Source organism: Megalobrama amblycephala, linkage group LG17 (genome assembly GCF_018812025.1).
Source record: "Megalobrama amblycephala isolate DHTTF-2021 linkage group LG17, ASM1881202v1, whole genome shotgun sequence".
In the NCBI taxonomy this organism is placed as follows: Eukaryota; Metazoa; Chordata; class Actinopteri; order Cypriniformes; family Xenocyprididae; genus Megalobrama; species Megalobrama amblycephala.
This window is the reverse complement of record NC_063060.1, coordinates 31,383,836-31,405,664: the sequence shown is the minus strand read 5'-3', so window position 1 is coordinate 31,405,664 and position 21,829 is coordinate 31,383,836. Positions and strand designations below refer to the sequence as shown.

The 21,829-nt window shown below is 36.5% G+C and overlaps 1 protein-coding gene across 3 annotated transcripts in view; it reads right to left on the bottom strand.

Annotated features, from left to right (window-relative positions):
- The window catches only part of pde4ca (phosphodiesterase 4C, cAMP-specific a), a 54,074-nt gene that overhangs the window by 18,836 nt on the left and 13,409 nt on the right, over positions 1-21,829 (bottom strand). The window contains exon 2 of one of the 3 annotated variants that reach the window (XM_048164892.1): positions 8,940-9,109. The exons of the other annotated variants lie outside the window; for them this stretch is intronic. Coding sequence (XP_048020849.1) covers positions 8,940-9,109 — 170 coding nt within the window. The remainder of the gene's footprint in view (positions 1-8,939; positions 9,110-21,829) is intronic. 3 annotated transcript variants of the gene reach the window in all.

Sequence of the window (21,829 nt, the reverse complement as noted above, 5' to 3'; positions counted from 1 at the left end):
AGTGGCCTGGTTATAAACTTTCTTCAAAATATCTTCCTTTGTGTTCAACAGAACAAAGAAATTTATACAGATTTGGAACAACTTGAGGGTGAGTAAATGATGATGGAATTTTCATTTTTTGGGTGAACAATCCCTTTAAGGCACATCGTGACTGACTACAACCAACTCAACTTGAAGATAATAATAATAATAATAATAATAATAATAATAATAATAATAAAGGAATTGGTTATAGTCACCCTTTGTCTTAAGGATCATATACTTGTACTATTCTTAGGCTATATAATAATAATAATAATAATAATAATAAATGAATACAATATTAAAAACAGCAATATTTATTATTATTATAGTAAAAATATAAAAAGCTATACAGATATATACAAGTAGTATCACTGATCTGTCTGTAAAAGAACTCAGTCAAACAACTATAAAATACATTGCAGCTAGAGCTGCATGATTAAAAGTTAAAAGATTGCAATCTCGATTCAAACACCCATTTGGTCTTATTCCTAAATGACAACGATTCGCCCAAGGAGAGCAGCTGTCATGTAACTATGAAACAGCTTCACAAACAGTCTTTTCAACCACAAAGTATCGTTATTTCTGTGTTACAAATATTCATATTATAAGTAATAATATACTACTGGGATAAAAGTTTATATTTCGGATATAAACACTGATGTCTATGGTACCGATTAAAATATATTAAATCACCTTTGGTGCTTCAACGACTGTATCGATTATATCATGACGCCGCCAGGCGGCGACAAGTGACTTTTAAACAAGTGTATTTGTCATTGAATCATTGACTCAAGAGATTCATTCAAAAATGCTGTTTCATCCAGTAACGAGTGAGTCATTGAACCGATTTTTAAAAAATAATTCATTCAGCTTAATTTTAAATAGACTGCAGCAATGAACATTTTGTCAGAACCTCTTGTAAAATACATTATTTTGTTAAAGGATTAGTCCACTTTTAAATACACTTTTCCTGATAAATTTACTCACCCCCATGTCATCCAAGATGTTCATGTCTTTCTTTCGTCAGTCGAAAAGAAATGAAGGTTTTTGAGGAAAACATTCCAGGATTATTCTCCTTACAGTGGATTTCAATGGCTTCCAACAGGTTGAAGGTCAAAATTACAGTTTCAGTGCAGCTTCAAGGGCTTTAAACGATACCAGATGAGTAATAAGGGTCTTATCTAGCGAATCGATTGGTCATTTTCGAAAAAAATACAACCGTTTATGCTTTATAAACAAAATATCGCCTTGAACGTACTTTCGGCTTCCGCATTCTTCATAACGCTTACGTTGAATGTCCTACGCCTTCCCTATTCAAGTTACGGAAAAAAACGAAACTGGCGCTGCGTTCTTTAAGAATAGGAAAGGCGTAGAACATTCGCATTATGAAGAATGCGGAAGCGGAAAGTACGTTCAAGGCGATATTTTGTTTATAAAGCATAAACGGTTGTATTTTTTTCGAAAATGACCGATCGATTCGCTAGATATGACCCTTATTACTAATCTGGTATCGTTTAAAGCCCTTGAAGCTGCACTGAAACTGAACGCGGCGCCAGTTCCATTTTTTCCGTAAGTTGAATAGGGACTTTTTGAACTTTTTGAAGAATACGGAAATGCGGTTTTGGCGGGAGCACTTGGAAGGCGATCATTTGTTTATATAAAGCATATACAGTTGTATTTTTTTTCGAAAATGACCGATCATTTCCCGACCCTTATTACTCATCTGGTATCATTTAAAGCTCTTTGAAGCTGCACTGAAACTGTAATTTTGACCTTCAACCGTCTGGAGGCCATTGAAATCCACTGTAAGGAGAAAAATCCTGGAATGTTTTCCTCAAAAACCTTCATTTCTTTTCGACTGACGAAAGAAAGACATGAACATCTTGGATGACATGGGGGTGAGTAAATTTATCAGGAAAAGTGTATTTAAAAGTGGACTAATCCTTTAAGTTGTCTGGTCAGAATCGTGGGAGAATCATGATCTCTGCTTGAAAAAAAAAAAAAAAAAAAAAAAATCATGATTCTCAATTTATCCAGAATCATTCAGCTCTAATTGCAGCTGACTTTAAAGTTTAATCATCTCTGGAAACACGTTTCAGGATGTTAAATTTAGCATCTGGTGTGCTGTAGATATTTATATAAACAAAGCATTGAGAAACAGGTTAGTGCTGCTGTAATTAGTCAATTTCAAATGCTATGAAAACATTTTTACTTTCGACTTTAAAATTAGTACAATTAATTGTGGACACCTTTCAATTATGTTTTTGGCTGACACAGTATCATTTTACACCCCTGGCTTCAACTCAGCTTGCCATGGCCTTCAGGAACAGGTTGAAATTGACTCTAAGTGGAGACTAACTTGCTACAATAGCTTCGAGCAGAATCTTTCAGACATTTAAAGAGCACCTCCAGTGTGAGGAGTAAAAGAGCTGTTACTAAATCTTCTACAGTCGTATGACATGCTTGCATGTTGACTGTCAGTATCTAAACACTTGACACCCAGCATGCGTCACGAGACACTGGTGCTACGTCAGTCCTAACCCAGGCACATTACAGGGATACACCAGCCCAGCCTGCATGTCTCACATTAGCCTAATGCAGAACAATCACTAATCTACAGTCAAAACATCTTAGGAAAAGAACGCAAGAACGCCGGCTCCACACTGAGGCGTGTTTGTTCGTATACTTTAATGCAACATTTTATGTAAAGAAAAGAAGAATAGAGGCGGAGCCACGAGTTCATATGTATCTCATGTAGTCGTTTAGTCTCATAGTTGAATAACCAGTCCACTGGGACGCAGCCAGAAGGCTGTTCATCCTGTTCCTCTCTCCATTGTTTCTAATCAACAAGAAAAAATGACATTTAAGAGAGTCACAAAGTCACATGACGTCAATGAACACCCAGGGGCCCAGACATTCATGTACATGCCACAGGAGATTTGGAAGACAGCTGTTGCTTTACAAATAAAATGGTAACCGTGTTGCACAACACCAAAAGCAGCACTGTAACGAGATTAAAAGCACAGTTAACCACAAGTGAACATGCATTTGAGTTTTAAAAAGACCCTTCTTGGTGCTTCACGTTGAGATTGAAGTCTCACAGAAGCACAACGGGAGACGTTACCGATCTGATGAGGCAGCTAATTACAGGGTCATCCAGCAGGTCACATATTCGTGCGTAGACACTGCGGGCAGAGGATGTGTCCTCGATTGTTTAATCACCGTTTCTGTGCATGCTGCCTTTTCCTAATTGTGCACATAAAATGTGGAGCACATCCATACCGGTAAGAGCTGCAGAGATTGTATAAAGATTTCTGAGGCACAATAGGGTACAAAGAGAGAGAGAGAGAGAGAGAGAGAGAGAGAGAGGCAGTGCTGTGATCTCAGCTTTCCACTGAACATTTATGGTCAAGATTAAAAATAAGCTTGGTTTGTCTCGGATTTAGACTGACATTTTAAAACATGAGTGGGGGTTAGCCAGAATTAAGTCATAGACATTTGAAGGCGCATTACACAGATATTTCCACATACATTTTCCTGCTAAAAAGCAAACTGGTGGTGACTTTAATATACATTCATATTACAGAAAAAAGTGCTTCCGATCACAAAAAAATACTTTTGTTGTAGTTCGCATAAACACACCTAATGTGGGCAATATGCAATAGTTACTAAAACTTTAACATTTACTTTCATCTGTACTAATTTAGTCAGGTGGATTCAACATAAAATAATATATTAATGTACCATTCAAAAATGGGGTCAGCAATTTTTTTTTTTTGAAAAAAGTCTCTTATGCTCACCAAGACTGCATTTATTTGATAAATGAACAGTAATATTGTGAAATATTACTTCTGTTGTCTATTTTAATATATTTTAAAATTTAATTTATTCCCGTGATGGCAAAGCGGAATTTTCAGCATCATTACTCCTGTCTTCAGAGTCACACGATCCTTCAGAAATCATTATAATATGCTGTATAATTTGGTGTTCAAGAAACATTTCTTATCATCAATGTTGAAAATGGTTGTGCTGCTTTAATATTTTTGTGGAAACTGTACATTTTTCAGGATTCTTTGATGAATAGAAACTATAATAAGAGAATTATAAGTAAGATTCCTTGCTGAATAAAAGTATTAATTTCTTTCAAAAAAAAAGCAAAAACAACGGTATTTTATTTCTGACTAATATTTTATATTCTGAATAACACTTTTTGCGGCGTGTGTACGATCCTGCATAAAAAAAAAAAAAAAACATTAAATCTGTAAATCAATACTAGTAAAATAACACTCATATATCTTACCAAACTGTCTCTTTTACCAAAATTGTGTAATTTTACAAATTAGCATTTTTTGAAAGCAAAAATGAAGCTTTCCATTTTATTTTATTTTTTTACTTTAGCAATAAAATAATAATAATACAGAATACATAAGAAGAGGGATTTTTATACAAGTAATGTTCTTAAAGCAAAAAATGTAGAGGAAAATACATGGCGGCCCATGCATTGTACTAGACCATCACTACAAACAAAGTTAACCAAGTGCATCAGATTTTCCATGCAGGGTCTGTGACGGAGCACTTCTGTGAACACAGCAGAGGGTCTCTCAGAGGGCACGGATGGGGCTCAATTTGTTATCCTAGGATCATTTTGTGACCATAAGAAAACAACAGAACAGCAATGCAAAATGCCCAGAGCAAAACATACATTATGAAAGTAATCTAAAGTGATGAGAAAGCTAATCAAAAACAGTCGTACTATGGAGAAAAGGGATCTGATATAGCCTTAGAGACACACTAAAATCACATGATTACAGCCGGATTCAGAGATAGCTACAGGTAACACTGTGAACTGTGTCCATACAAACACTAAGAGCTACATAACCCCATGCGTTTTAGATAACACTACCATCGTTTTGTAATAGGTTGACTTAAACTGAAAATAGCTGTATCTCTTGGGGGTGAAAGTAATCCCATGTGACACTTTTCACACAAAAAAAGCAAGAAGAATGAGCTGCAGATGTTCAGACGATTGCAATCTAACACCACCAAGACACCGGCCAAGAGGGAGACAAATGGATATTCTCAAAGAATGTTTTACAGCAAATCTCTCTAATAAAGATTAAGAAAACACTAACACAGTTTAACATATTCATCATTACAAACCAATATTCTGTCAGGTCACACAATTCAGCAGCACAAGGCCAAGTGCTTAGATAATGACCTTAAAGTGCTCCAACCAGACCGTTGCGTTTAGTAGTTTTTGTTGCCTGAACCTCGCTGCTAACATTTAACGGCAGAATACGTGGCACTCCCAGCCTCAAGTGACTATAATCCACTAAGACCCATAAATCATTTTTCTGGACATGAGGCTCTAGAAAATATGTTGAACAGTTGACAAATGGTTTACAACCGTTTACAGATCCTGACAATCTACACAAGAAGGAATTACGAGCAGAAGCAGATGTCTGCACACGCAATGTACGAATGAGTGATACATTTACACGTTAGGGGCTTTTTGGTATTACCCATCACGTGTTTTAGTTGAACTTTGATATTTTAAAGATTCTAATGATCATTTTTACAAACAGCAATGTAATAAATCTAGCCTACAAAACTGATGTTTCATAAGACTATTAATGTTAATTTCGTCAAATCTTCTAAGTCTGAAAAGCCTGTTTCTACCTCAAAGTAAAAAATAAAAAGGTAATAGTGTTCAAGTTTAAAAGAAGAAATAAAGTCACACAATCGTCAGATGACGATGAAATTATGAGAAATAGTCACAATTATGAAAAAGTCAATCAATTGTGAAATTAAAAGTCATATTGTGCGATTTAAAATATAATTGGCATATATATAAAACCGAAACTACAAGATTTAAAGTCACATTGTGCGATATAAAGTCAAAGTATCTTGTAATTTAATAACTATTAGATTAACCAAGGTTGAATCAATATTTCAGCACTATTGTTTTTGCATGGTACAATATACAGCACCCCTTTCCATTCAAATAATCAGTTGTAATAAAAGTTTTGTTTTTCATCCAAATCTCTAACTCCCAAATGTCCTGTACTTTATCTGATAAACCAAGACAGAAAATAAATGGTGGAAAAAAATGGAAAATCATATTTTTTATCTGTAATCCTGCTGTCAACATAGACATTGATGGCTATGCAAGTGGGAAACATCTGTGTGTGTGTGTGTGTGTCCAAAAGAAGTGCACTGTATCTGACTATGTCTGCGCAGCCTTGCTGATACTGTGGGAGGGCAGAGGCTTCATGGTTCGCTTTAAATCAAAAACCCCTCTGACTAAAGCAGATTTTCTCTTTATTTCATAAATCCCATACTTCCGTAACACAATTAACTACTCTATCAGGACATGGCACATTGTGTCTCGTAAGAAATTCAAATGAAAAAGTAGATGGCCATGACAAAATTACAATTAGATGGTAGCCTTTTTCTAAATCCAATATACAAGAAAATCCGTCCAAACATTCACAGAAACCTTTATTACTTCAGGCTCTATCTAAAAGCATTTTTATTCGAATATTAACTGGTGTGCAGCTGAGCAAATGTACATGCAAACATCACTCACTGTTGCTGTTTTAAAGGTGCCCTAGATTCAAAAATTGAATTTACCTCGGCATAGTTAAATAACAAGAGTTCAGTACATGGAAAAGACATACAGTGAGTCTCAAACTCCATTGTTTCCTCCTTCTTATATAAATCTCATTTGTTTAAAAGACCTCAGAAGAACAGGCGAATCTCAACATAACACCGACTGTTACGTAACAGTCGGGATCATTATGTACGCCCCCAATATTTGCATATGCCAGCCCATGTTCCCAACATTATGAAAGGCATTAGACAAGGGCAGAACGTCTGGATGTGCACAGGTGAATCAACAAACTAGGTAAGCAAGCAAGGACAAAAGCAAAAAATGGCAGATGGAGCAATAATAACTGACATGATTCATGATAACATGATATTTTTAGTGATATTTGTAAATTGTCTTTCTAAATGTTTCGTTAGCATGTTGCTAATGTACTGTTAAATGTGGTTAAAGTTACCATCGGTTATTACTGTATTCACCGAGACAAGAGCCGTCGCTATTCTCATTTTTTAAACACTTGCAGTCTGTATAATGCATAAACACAATTTCATTCTTTATAAATCTCTCCAACAGTGTAGCATTAGCCGTTAGCCACGGAGCACAGCCTCAAACTCATTCAGAATCAAATGTAAACATCAAAATAAACACTGTACTTACGCGATTAGACATGCTGCATGACGAACACTTTGTAAAGATCCATTTTGAGGGTTATATTAGCTGTTTGAACTTTTTTTTATGTTGTTTAAGGCAAGCGCGATCTCTTGGGGCGTGGAGCACGAGAATTAAAGGGCCACACACCCTGAATCGGCTCATTTATAATGATGCCCCAAAATAAGCAGTTAAAAAATGAATTTAAACAAATCTATGGGGTATTTTGAGCTGAAACTTCACAGACACATTCAGGGGACACCTTAGACTTATATTACATCTTTACATCATCTCACCTTTAAAGCTGAAAGTGTCTTTTTCTTTTGCAGGATCAGTATGAAAACGCAACTATAAAATATGCCCTCTGTATGTTTGACTACCAAAACTTTGTTCTTATTATTTTAGCATCCCTTCATTGCAACACTGGCTCAACCAGTGGTGTAAGTTTGGAGATGTTTTGTTTGCCTGAGCGACAGCAAATAGGGTGAGCATTCAGGAAACCTGTTTGAAAACAGTTGTTATTTTTGCAATTCCTTTTGGTAGCGATAATGCAGTAGAAAATAACAATCCAAACGTATAGCATAGTCCTGGTACTGTTACAGATAAAGAGAAGACTGAAATCCTAAGCTTTTTCCACTTACAATTTTTTTCATTGCATATTTATTTATGCATTTCTTAATGCTATTGGTTAATGGTTTATAGAGAAAATCATAAATAAAATAACTTGTCATTTATCATGTAGTCTTTGTGATTTAAGGTGAATTAGAGGTGTTATATGCTGGATGTTCTCAGTGAAACAGTGAGCAGGGCTGTTTGGCATTTAGTGGAACAGTTACAGATGAACTGATTTCCAGACTGTGATACAATAAATGCAAAAGCAGAAAACGCTCACGATTACTGATTGCGCACACAGAGTAATGCAAAACCCTGGCAGAATAACTGCTCATTTATCATAGTGATTTACTGCCATCAGACTGAAAAGAACTAGTAGATCTTGTCTGAAGCAGTCTGAAAAGAGTTTCCATGGGTCAGAGCATATCAACAGGTTATTCCATGGACAGAGTAGAAGATTTATACAGCCAAACCACATGGCAATCTGTCTCTGTCTCTACACCAGGTGTAAAGAAAATTTAAAAAATCCAGTTATCAATACAATACAGTTGTACAAAACAACCTAATTTTGAATTTCAACAGCCTTAGATTGAAGTTAAAATATACAGTGGGGTCTGGGATTCTAATCAAATTTAAACCTGGCAATAAACACACAAAACAAGTAGGATTTTGGGGGTAAAAATAAATATATTAGATATTTACTATAATATTTTTAAATATTCAAGATTCTGCACTATTTCTCAGTCACTAATCAACTAATTAAATTTGTGTCACTTTGTACAGATGTTCTTGCTTCCATTGAAGATCAAGATGCTCTCAAATCATTCTGAACATCAGGTTTGACACAAACTTGTGGAGTTCATGCAGCTCAATTGCTGCTATTATTTAAGCAAAAGAGAGACCAACCAAATACTAAGACATACCGATATGAATGTTAATTTTTAAATGTATCTTTCACTCAAGAGCATTTTCATGGGCTTCTGGACCCCACTGTATTTGACAGTAATGTTATCTAGAATCACATATATAAATCATCAAAGTTCATTACCGCCTGCGTTTCTGCACAATGTCGATGGGTCTGTTGACGGCACATGGGGATCCATACAAATTCCAGTTCCGTGGCTTTAATGCCCGATCAGCTGAGAAAGAGAATCCACAGTTTGCCGGTACACTCATCTTTGCCGGCACACTCATCCAGTGATGTCTCTCACGTAATTCCTTTATACAAATCACACAAATATACGTTCTTTTCACTCTTTTTTTTTAGGTAAACATTGTTCGTGGATCAAAATGACTCCTCATTGCCTCTGGTTAATAATTACATCTCAACTGAAAATCTGGAGGAAAATGAGAAAATGCAAAGCATGATATCCACTGTCCTCTTCTAACAGTCCATTAGCTCTCACCTCCTCTGTGACACCTCTGCGAGTAAACGAGGATGTGAGCTTGAGTGACGAGCCTTGTCAAAACCCATGCTTCACTCTGATGAAGCATGTGTCCAACTTTAAGAGATGCTCAGGCAGCATTTACAAATGGATCTTCTGCTCTAAGATGATTCTTTAAGTGAAGGTTTCTCAGGCTTCTGTTCTACTCTGTTTCTGTGTGGTAGCTGGACACATGCAGAAGAGTCTATGCCATATTTTAGCTAGACTCTTTGGCCCATTGCTGTCCCACGGCTGGAGCTCGCCTTACTCTGAGATCACGCTTAAGAAAGAGGGTGGGACCAAAGAAAGCATAGTCCCTGCCTCCTTGAGGCGTTAACTCTTTCTTGCTCTGTCTGCAGCTGATTAAAATTGCTGAGTAACATGAAAATAAAGCAGAACTGTTTGTGTTTCATGTGGACAAAACTAACCCTCAAATAAAAATAACTATTATTATTTATAGTAAAACTTTACATTAGCTTTCATTGTAATAATTACTGCAATGTCATCATATCCGATTATACTTTTGAATTATCGAAATGAGAACATACATTATTAAGGCATTTACTGCCGCTATTCCATAATTTTAAGCCTATAAGTCCACGTATTTTGTAGCTTACAAAAACAAATTTAAAAGCGCTGAAAAAACAAGGCAATCTGCACCTAATCTCAGTGTTTGACAGCACTTTTTTTCTTCTTCTTTGAAGTCCTGCAAACCAAACGTCCTCCATCACCTAGCGTATGCTGAGTTCGGTTGATTGATAAAGGTCAGAAGGCTAAAAATGTGTATTTTGAAAAATTTTGGTGGGATTCCCGCACCCACATGCAAAAACTCATGGTTCTGCACGAATCACCTATAGGCTGTGTGATATATTTTAGCTTCAAAACTGAGGTGCACTATTCATTTTGTACCTACAATATTCTAAGATTAGAGTAACCACGCTGTGTTGAGTTCTGGGTCCCCTGGTAAAATCCGCATTTTTGGTGGGGTTCCCCTGGTAAAATTAGCATTCCAGAGGCTAAATATCATGTTATTTTGGGGTCGCGGACATGAAAAACAACCCGCGGCAACAGTCTTAAAGTAGCCCAATTCCGCTGGAAAACCGCGGACTTGGCAACACTGGTTGAGGGGGCGACGAGAAGACGCCGGATAGCAAATCTATTAATAATGTCACAGATTAAACCCACTGCCTATCACTCGATAAAATAATCACATGGCTGAGCGTTTCTGAAAGTTTTGTATTTTCTTTGGTTTAACATTACCTTTCCGAGTATGATGTTGCAGTTTGCCAGCTTGTGAATTAGCAGAATTTGCATGCAGCCACTACAAAACACAAGCTTCTAGGGATTTGATTTTGGTTGTTGTGTGTTGAAATAAATATGTTTGTTTATGTCGCCCTATGACTGTGTGTCTACAACTCTGCAAAGCCTTATGTCTGCACGAACAGGGTACGCTGAGGTAGGACACCGTATCATTGCATTTGGTCCGAACAAATATTTTTTGGTCCTGAGACTTCCACAGAAGATATATGTACATGTTTTAAAGGTGCCCAAGAATGCTTTTTCACAAGATGTAATATAAGTCTAAGGTGTCTCCTGAATGTGTCTGTGAAGTTTCAGCTCAAAATACCCCATAGATTTTTTTAAATTAATTTTTTTAACTGCCTATTTTGGGGCATCATTAACAATGCACTGATTTAGGCAGCGCCGCCCCTTTAATTCACGTGCTCCCTGCCACATGAGCTGTCAACTATATTACAGCGCATTTACAAAGTTCACACAGCTAATATAACCCTCAAATGGATCTTTACAAGATGTCCGTCATGCATGCTGTATGCATGCTTCGAATTATGTGAGTAAAGTATTTATTTGGATGCTAACGTTTTATTCTGAGTGAATTTGAGGCTGTCCTCCGTGGCTAACGGCTAATGCTACACTGTTGGAGAGATTTATAAAGAATGAAGTTGTGTTTATGAATTATACAGACTGCAAGTGTTTAAAAATGAAAATAGCGACGGCTCTTGTCTCCGTGAATACAGTAAGAAACGATGGTAACTTTAACCAGATTTAACAGTACATTAGCAACATGCTAACGAAACATTTAGAAAGACAATTTACAAATATCACTAAAAATATCATGTTATTATGGATCATGTCAGTTATTATTGCTCCATCTGCCATTTTTTGCTATTGTTCTTGCTTACCTAGTCTGATGATTCACCTGTGCACAGATCCAGACGTTAACTGGCTGCCCTTGTCTAATGCCTTTTATAATGTTGGGAACATGGGCTGGCATTATGCAAATATTGGGGCGTTCACCCCGACTGTTACGTAACAGTCGGTGTTATGTTGAGATCCGCCTGTTCTTCGGAGGTCGTTTAAACAAATGAGATTTACACAAGGAGGAGGAAACAATGGAGTTTGAGACTCAATGTATGTCTTTTCCATGTACTGAACTCTTGTTATTTAACTATGCTGAGGTAAATTCAATTTTTGAATCTAAGCCACCTTTAATATTTATACCACTTCTATTATTGATTGCCATCAGGATGTGAAGAGAGTTTTAACCTGTATAACAAAAAGTGTTTATAAAAAAATTGTCTACCCTACCTTTAAGGGACTTAATGGGGCATCTACTTACTTGAGACCAGCATATCAGTACTGAATTGTTGTTATGATTGCTACCTCAAACAAAGTGGTTTAGCTGGTTTCTCTTTTGTTAAACACTTCTTTGCAGTGACCACAAAATAAACAAGTGGTGTAGAAATCGCGTCCATGGTCTCTAAATGCCCTTTTCCTTTTTCCAGTAATTACACTCCCAGAATCACCTCAGGTAGTTTTCCAACAGTATGCAATTATTTAGACCCACAGCCATTGAAGTCCGCTTTCCTGCAGAGTTTAGCTTTAACCCTTATCAAACTAATCTGCCTATAACTTTCTAGTAATCCTGAAGACCTTGATTAGCATTAGTTTAACTGTGTTTGATCAGGGTTGGAGTTGAACTCAAGGGCCAGATTTGAGAGCATCTTTTACATTATAAACATATTTATTATGTTAATTGTAGTTTCTCTCTCTCACATCATTTGCAAACAAATTATATTGTCTGATAAAACAATGAACCACTTAAAACTGCCAGGATGTAGTTGTTTCTCTATGCTAATGATTTAGACAGCATGTGGGCTGATAAAGATCTTTGGCTAAAGCAAATGGCCTTGTTTGGACTATCTACATGTTTCAGTCAGAACAGTTTGTTAGGATGTCATAATCATGGTTCAAAAATGATGATGGGCTATACTTAAATTTGGAAAGATTTTAGTATTCATGCAAACTGGAGCATGCATGTTTTAGCACTCAAATATTAAAAATAACAGAAGGCCATCATCCGCAGAACTGTTAATCTGGGATATTTTGTTAGAAAGAGCAGCCAATGGCTGGTTTTGTGTTGATTTAAGATAAAGCTTTAGACAATACATATTTCATGAGGTTTTTGACTACTTGGAATCTGCTGTTAAAATATGATATCCAAGGATAAATTCCAACTCATAACTATCCAGTTTAATAAACCCCATAAAGAGATTCATGACATTGATGCTTTGGCTCTTTAATTTGAAAAGTTAAATAATCAAACAAAACTGAATGATCAGGTGCTGTGTGTTGATAATGTCAGCATGACAACATATGCAGTTATGATTTTCTAAGAATTAATGAAATATTTTCCACAGCGCAATGAATTACCAATTACTGTGACGGATCGAAACCCAGCGTAAAAATGAAAGTTTCTTAACAGATTACTGTACGAGGAATGAAAGTCCCGAGGTCAAGATGATATGTCTAAAGTAAAGTATTATTCTTGGCTCTGCAGCATGGTGAAAAATCCTCCGGTGCTCACCTCAGTGATCATTTTTTTTATTACTCAGGGTTATAATGTGAGTGTTCAGACTTTAAGTCCGTGTCCTGGAAACCTATCAGCTCCAGATAGCAAATAGATCTCAGTATTTATACCTGGCAAATGTCTCTGAAGTGCTGGTATTGGTACAAACTCTATAGTTCTTTTTTTAGTCTTTGTCTCTCAATCTATGCACAAATAAATAAATAAATACACTACTTTTCAATTTTTTTTAAAGAAATTAATACTTTTATTTAGCAAAGATGACTTTTAAATTGTTGTAAAATATTTTTGATCTAATCATCAAAGAATATTTTGATTCTAATCATCAAAGAATCCTGAAAAACAAAATTTCCACTAAAATATAAGCAGCACAACTGTTTTCAACATTAAAGGGTTAGTTCACCCAAAAATGAAAATTATGTCATTAATGACTCACCCTCATGTCGTTCCAAACCCGTAAGACCTCCGTTCATCTTCGGAACACAGTTTAAGATATTTTAGATTTAGTCCCGAGAGCTTTCTGTCCCTCCATTGAAAATGTATGTACGGTATACTGTCCATGTCCAGAAAGGTAACAAAAACATCATCAAAGTAGTCCATGTGACATCAGAGGGTCAGTTAGAATTTGTTGAAGCATCGAAAATACATTTTGGTCCAAAAATAACAAAAACTACGACTTTATTCAGCATTGTCTTCTCTTCCGGGTCTGTTGTATATCCACTTTCACCCCACAGTGACGCTGCTTCTTCTTCTTCTTTCCTGTTTTACGACGGTTGGCATCCAGCTTATTGGTGCATTACCGCCCCCTTCTGCTCCGGACAGTGACGCTTACGACGTGTTATCTGGTGCGCCCGAGCTTCGTTTACAGTCTGAGGGAGACGCACGCTGTATTCAAGCTATTCTACATTGTTTGTATTTTGGTATTGCTATATTTTTTAAAATGGTGCGTAGGTGTGCATGTCGCGGATGTCCTAATCGCGTCACTGTCCGGAGCAGAAGGGGGCGGTAATGCACCAATAAGCTGGATGCCAACCGCCGTAAAACAGGAAAGAAGAAGCAGCAGCAGCGTCACTGTAAAGTGAAAGCGGATATACAACAGACCCGGAAGAGAAGACAATGCTGAATAAAGTCGTAGTTTTTGTTATTTTTGGACCAAAATGTATTTTAGATGCTTCAAAAACTTCTAACTAACCCACTGATGACTACTTTGATGATGTTTTTATTACCTTTCTGGACATGGACAGTATACCATACATACATTTTCAATGGAGGGACAGAAAGCTCTCTGACTAAATCTAAAATATCTTAAACTGTGTTCCGAAGATGAACGGAGGCCTTTGAGGTGATTTTTGGGTGAACTAACCCTTTGATAATAATAAGAAATATTTCCTGAGCAGCAAATCAGCATATTAGAATGATTTCTGAAAGATCATGTGACACTGTAGACTGGAGTAATGATGATGAAAATTCAGCTTCGCCATCAATGGAAAAAAATTACATTGTTCAAAACCTATACAAACACAAAACAGTTATTTTAAATTATAATCATATTTCACAGTATCACTATTTTTACTGTATTTTTGATTAAATAAATGTATTAACTAGTCAGACAAGCTTTGCCCTGCTTTTGTACTGACTCTAAACCAAAGGCAAGACAAAATGATAATTTCATAACGTTCACCTCTACATTCTCTGCACTACTGAACTGACCAAATAACTGAGCTCTTCTGCCAGTTTAACAGCACTATCCATGGGCAAACAAAATGCTTTTTGCCAGGACTCAGAGGATGCATGAATCTCCATCCAGACGTCACAGCAGGCATGAAGCATCACTGTGCTGACGTCACAGGCTTCACACTAACAGCGTGTTTGGCTGGCAGCTGAAAGCATCAAGACTAAATTCCGGTGATAAAATTGTGCTAAGGATCAGAAAAGCATTGCAAAAAAGTGAATTCTCCACAAAATGGAAAACAATCAATTTCAGGTGAGGATGCCTTCTGAAACAAAAACTATAGTCTAATAAGCAAATATTTAAACTGGTCTTGTGCTAAAAATGTATAAATTGCAGTGTAGATTTGTTATCAGTACTGCAACTTTAATTTGAACTTTTATTTGATTTTGTAAGAGGCAGAACTTAGTGCAAATGGACCTTCATTCATACATAATGTGATGCATTTATATTAGACCATTGCATCCCCTGCTGGTGAGACATGAACTACATGTAGCAATCTGGAAAACCACAAAGTTTAAACCAGTGGCTCGTCTCAACTGGTTTGTCCATGGGACCTCCATGGTCATTAATGCATGACCTAATTATTTTTTTTAGGAATTAGACCTAAAAATGTTTTTTTTTTTTGTTAATACAATAAAGTTAGTAAATTGGTATGAGCCACCACAGTCATTCAAAAATATAGAAAACACAAAGTGAAAATAAAGTGGCATTTTGGGGTTAAGGAAACAACAGTTACCATAAACACACAATACTAACATGACTTGTTAATGAAATGTTATATACATATATATATATATATGTTATATATTGGTACTTTTTGGTAATTTCATGACTTATTAATTGACAACACAACTACGACGTTGCATGCTTGTAATTTATTTTGCGTTTTATTTATAATGAAGTGAAATACAGAAAGTGTGCGATACTATATAAAGGCTGACAGGACAAGATTTATTTTTTTTCTGAGATGAGTGAGAGACTTTTATTTCGTAACAAGATGCGAAAAAAAAAAAAAAAAACGTTAGAATAATGTCATTTACACTCTGACAACATCTCATCTGGTCGTAGATACTGAATCAGGCAACGCAATTTTTCTCAGGCACTCTTTCCTTAAACTGAGTCTGACAGAAGTGTCAACAGCTTTCACGCACAAAAGTAAAACATAGAATTACGTTTGTTTATGATTCTTTGATAGTCCACTCCGCAACCTACCAGTTGAGAAACACAGGTTTAAAGGTATTAATAATAAAAAAGTGTTATTTTGATATTTACCATAGTACTAAATTATTCATGTAGGCCTACCATGGCATATATCCTGTACTCCAAGATACTTCAAAGAATACTATGGTATTAGCATGGTACATGTCCAAAAAACATAGTATTAACATAGTACCATACCAAAAACAAAACAAGGGAAATAACATCTAAACATCTTAAATAAGCCTTCTAACTGGTTTTAGAGATGTGTTAAGACACTTTTCAGCTGGTCTGGTTAGCCAACCAACCAGTTAAGCCAGTTTGGAGACCAGCTAAGACCACCAAACCAGCTTAGGCTAGCTGGATAACCTTTGAATCTGGAGTATAAACTGCACTGCTGATAATCCTTGATCCACAAGCAAAGTATTACTTCAAATAATCTGATATGTGATTTTTGCAGTAACATAATATTACCAGTAGATGTCACCAGCCAATAATCTAAGAGCACTGTAACGCTAACCAAAAACAGCAAGGCATAAAAAATGGTCTGACAGCTTCTATTAGATTGCTGGTTTTTAATGGAGAAAGGGCAGACGGATTGGCAGGGTTTCTGGCATTAGTGAGAGAGGCTGACAGATCAATGAGCGGTGGGAGTCATTGGGGAAAGCAGCCATGCTGAAAATATGGAGCAGAACAGTGACGCACAGCGACTCCAGTCACAGCATCAGCGTCTATCGACTATTCTGAGCTCTGAGGTTTTATTTTTGGGTCTGCTGGTTACTGACACTGTTGTCCTGTGATTGGTTCACCTCACTTGACTTTCTCTTTCGACATCTGTTTAGAACGACTCAACAAGTTTCTACTCTAATATGTGAAGGGATGTCAAAGTTATTTGCCAAACCAGTGCAATTAAGAAATTGCAACCACCACTACTTTAAAGGTGCCCTAGAATTAAAAATTGAATTTATCATGGCATAGTTAAATAACTAGAGTTCAGTAAATGGAAATAACATACAGTGAGTCTCAAACTCCATTGTTTCCTCCTTCTTATATAAATCTCATTTGTTTAAAAGACCTCAGAAAAACAGGCGAATCTCAACATAACACTGACTGTTACGTAACAGTCAGGCTCATTAATATGTACGCCCTCAATATTTGCATATGCCAGCTCATGTTTAAGGCATTACACAAGGGCAGCCAGTATTAACGTCTGGATCTGTGCACATCTGAATCATCAGACTAGGTAAGCAAGCAAGAACAATAGCGAAAAATGGCAGATGGAGCAATAATATCTGACATGATCCATGATAACATGATATTTTTAGTGATATTTGTAAACTGTCTTTCTAAATGTTTCGTTAGCATGTTGCTAATGTACTGTTAAATGTGGTCAAAGTTACCATCGTTTCTTACTGTATTCACGGAGACAAGACTGTCGTTATTTTCATTTTTAAACACTTGCAGTCTGTATAATTCATAAACACAACTTCATTCTTTATAAATCTCTCCAACAGTGTAGCATTAGCCGTTAGCCACGGAGCACAGCCTCAAACTAATTCAGAATCAAATGTAAACATCCAAATAAATACTATACTCACATAATCCGATGTATGCATGCAGTATGCATGACGAACACTTTGTAAAGATCCATTTTGAAGGTTATATTAGCTGTGTGAACTTTGTTTATGCAATGATAGAGTCGAGAGCTCGGGAGGGGGCGGAGAGCATGCGATTTAAAGGGGAAGCAGCCTGAATCGGCGCATTTCTAATTATGCCCCAAAATAGGCAGTTAAAAAAATTTATTTAAAAAAATCTATGGGGTATTTTGAGCTGAAACTTCACAGACACATTCAGGGGACACCTTAGACTTATATTACATCTTGTAAAAAAACGTTCGATGGCACCTTCAAGGGTTTAGAAAAAGTCTTCTACAAAATGCTCTATAAAAAACATAATATTATTCAAGTCATTCAGTTTTAGCTTAATTTAGCATTATCAGACGGTTGACATTCTTCACACACAATGTGTTTTGTGCATTCTCTGTAGATGTACCCAAATTCATGTACTTATGCACTATTCTTTGCCATTTTGTAGTATAAGTAGTGCGAGTAATGTGTTCACACTGAAAATTCCAAAGAGAAAAAGTGCATTTTAAATACTGAAAATTATAAATAAATCGTATAAATTTCATACACTACACGTTTGAGTACATAATACATAGCGTAAATGCATTGTGTATAGTACGACATTTGGGCACAACTGAGGCCCTGTCCCAAATGGCACCCTAAACACGGCGGCCTTCCTACGAGTCCGCACTTTCATGACGTAACACCGCCTTGACTGTCTGGAAGAAGTCTGCTGCAGAGTGTAACGGTGGCCAGCTAGTGAAAGCTGTGCCGGTAAACCTCACTCCCCCGATCTCAAGAGGTGCACTATAGTGACTGATGCTAGAGGCTGCGGTCTTTAGAGTGCCCGCCTCTCATGCCAGAGATGCCTGTTCGAGTCCCGTTCGAGTGCTTAGTGATTCATTTGATACACACAATAATTGTTTTTTTTCCCCTATGTAAACATGTGCAAGAACGACATGTTTGACCACTAACTCGCACCTTGCGTCTTTTGCAGCATCTCAACAGCGCTCAAATTAAAGAAGTTCAACTAATTAAAAACGGAGTCACTAAAATTTGATGTCGTTTCATTCCACTCACATTTCTCACATTTTAAAAACATATTCTGTGTGAATGGCTTATGAACACACACAGCAACAAGGCTCAAATACAGTCGACACTGAACCAGAGATAGGCTGTCTTAAACTTAGTGAAAAGAATATGCCGTTCTATGCCGTCTACATTACATGTGGTACAAAACTAAGAAATGATGAGCTAAATATCCCATCCTCAGTTTTGATGTTGATGCTCTACAACACTGCTTGCCCTGCTTTAAATGGCTATTGTGGTGAGACGCATCTAGGAAACAAGTCACAGCTTTGTCTGAGTCACATGGAGAGTAAGTGTTGTCTCTGAGTGAAAAGCCTCTTGTGAACAGTGTAACGTTGTGATATGCTGTGTGGAGTTGTGACAGGTCCTTTAGAGAGCCATAGACTGAAGAGTGGCAGTGTTTCAAAGAGGCTCAAATGAATCTACATTACAAGAGATAAATACAGCCCAGACTTACAAATAAAATTACTGCACTTATATAGCGGCTGTGATCATTGGTGTCTTGACTACAATCTTCATAGGGATACACAATATCTCAAATTGACGATAAATTAGTAAAATAAGCCAATATATTTAGGCTGATAAATTATAGCCAAATGATCATGGGATTTTTAACTATTTTTAAACAGATAAAATGGTTATAGAGACTAAGATTTTGTTTCTTTATTACTCTCTAAAAAATGCTGGGTTAAAAATGGACAAACCCAGCAAATGGGTTGTTTTAACCCAGTGGTTGGGTTAAATGTTTGCCCAACTTGCTGAGCAGTTTTATTTAACCCAACTATTGTTTAAAAATTACTATATGGCTGGCTTAAAATGAGCCCGAAATAGGTTGGAAATTAAAAATCAGACAAATAATTACTAGAGGCAACAATAATAATCAATAGGTGAACATTTATTAATAAACAATTTAATAAATGTCTATTATTTAATTATTATTCATTAAACTTATTCATAAATATTAATTTATTAAGCATATTAATAAATGTTAATTTCCAACATATTTTGGGCTCATTTTAAGCAAGCAATACAGTAATTTTTAAACAGTAGTTGAGTAAAATAAAACTACCCAGCAGGTTGGGCAATCATTTAACTCAACCGCTGGGTTAAAACAACCCAATGACTTGGGTTGTTTTTAATCCAGCATTTTTTAGAGTCTATTCTTTTATTTTTCACAAATATTTTAATATGTATTTTCTAGTAATATATTTCTGAAAAGTATTTCAGCGTCATGATCATTCTAATATACTGATCTGGTGTTCAAAAAAACATTTATTATTATCAATGTTGAAAACAGTTGCTTAGTATTTTTGTGGAAACTGTGATACTTTTTTTCCATGATTCTTTGATGAATAGAAAGTACTGTAAAAGTCTTTACTGACAGTTTTGACCAACTGAATGCATCCTTGCTAAATATGCATTAATTTCTTTCTTCCAAAATCTTACTGACCCCATACTTTTGAATGGTAATGTAACTTTGTTTGAAGAGCGCTTTTTTTGTAATTTCAATATTGATTTCTACTACTGGCTAATATATCTGATATCAGAGATGCTTCAAAACACAAAAAGTTGCTGGTATTGCTCAACATTTCCAAATCAGTGCATCCCTAACTGCTTTCAAATGATCAAATTAAGTTCAGCTTAGGGAAACTATCAAGTATCTCTGTCATAGAGATTCTCCAAAGAAGAAAAAACATCTCAACATCATCAAAATGTGTCTGAATTGGATCGTTTGAAACAACATACACTCTACATAAAGGCCACATTTTGAGTGCAAGAGCATAATTCACTCATCATTTACATTAGATAATGCCAGGCATGCTGGATAGTACAGAGGTTACTGTGTGGGGTTGCGATGTGTCTGCCCATCGTGACTCTGCCTGGCTGCCACAGGCGAACATCAACAGACAGTGGCTGAGCCATCGATTCTCTACCTCTACCAGCCTCAGGCTGTCCAGGCCACAGATATAGCAGCTACACAACACATCACATAACAGTCAGCGCTGCTCTCTGCCTGCTTTAACACTGTGATACTATGTATAACAGTGCTTGCAGAGAAAGAGGGAAATCTAAGTAACTCCAGAGCAGCTCTCTCCACTAGACGGTGCACTCATCATTTCAGAGTTGATGTTAGTGATGTCAGAAATCCAGTGGAGATGGGAGCACTGGTTTGCTTCAAGACTTTCTTACACAAGAAAAACCTGTCAGGGCTGAGCACTGGAAAAAGACCATATTCACATGGAGAACAAATCTCATTCTGTAGATATCATCAACACAGCAAAAACGATATTTACATCATGGGAAAATGACATGGTGTAACATGTGCAAAGTTCAACCAAGGTCATTATGTAATCAATGGCATTGTAAAATTGAAGCTTTAAAAGTGAGATTAGACTCAACCGAAGGTGAAGACACCTTCGGTGTTGCTTCTGTTGCTTATACGTACCCAATGCACGAGTGCCGTCGTGTTGAGTAGTTCATCTGCATTGTCTTCCTGGGGAAACGAAGATCTTTGTTCATTGTGAGAGAGGATTCTGTTAACTTTTGAGTATTATAGGTAAAACTTGGGAAGTGTTTCCAATTTTAGACAGCAAGAGCATGACACAACTAAAAGCAACACCTCAGAAGATTTCTTAACTTGATCTCATGTCCACTATGTGCCCAGTGCCTCCATCCGCTGAGAAACATAATGCTGCGGCAATCTTGAAGCCAAGTATTGAACAAAAACTCAGCAGAGTAAAAGTTGTTTCCCTAAATGTGAAATGGATGCCAGTTCAGCTGGGCACTCAAACTTAAATAAGCCACTATAACGCCAGCGTAAAGGCCTACCATAGCCTCTACGGCGCAGAAAGTCCTGGATGAAAGTCTTTAGGAAATCACAACACTCCTAGTTTCGCCTTGCTCAATTCCACAAAGTCCTAAAAAAATCAGCCCGGCAAAAAATTATGTTCCTAAACATCAAAAGTTATTTGCTGATATATTATT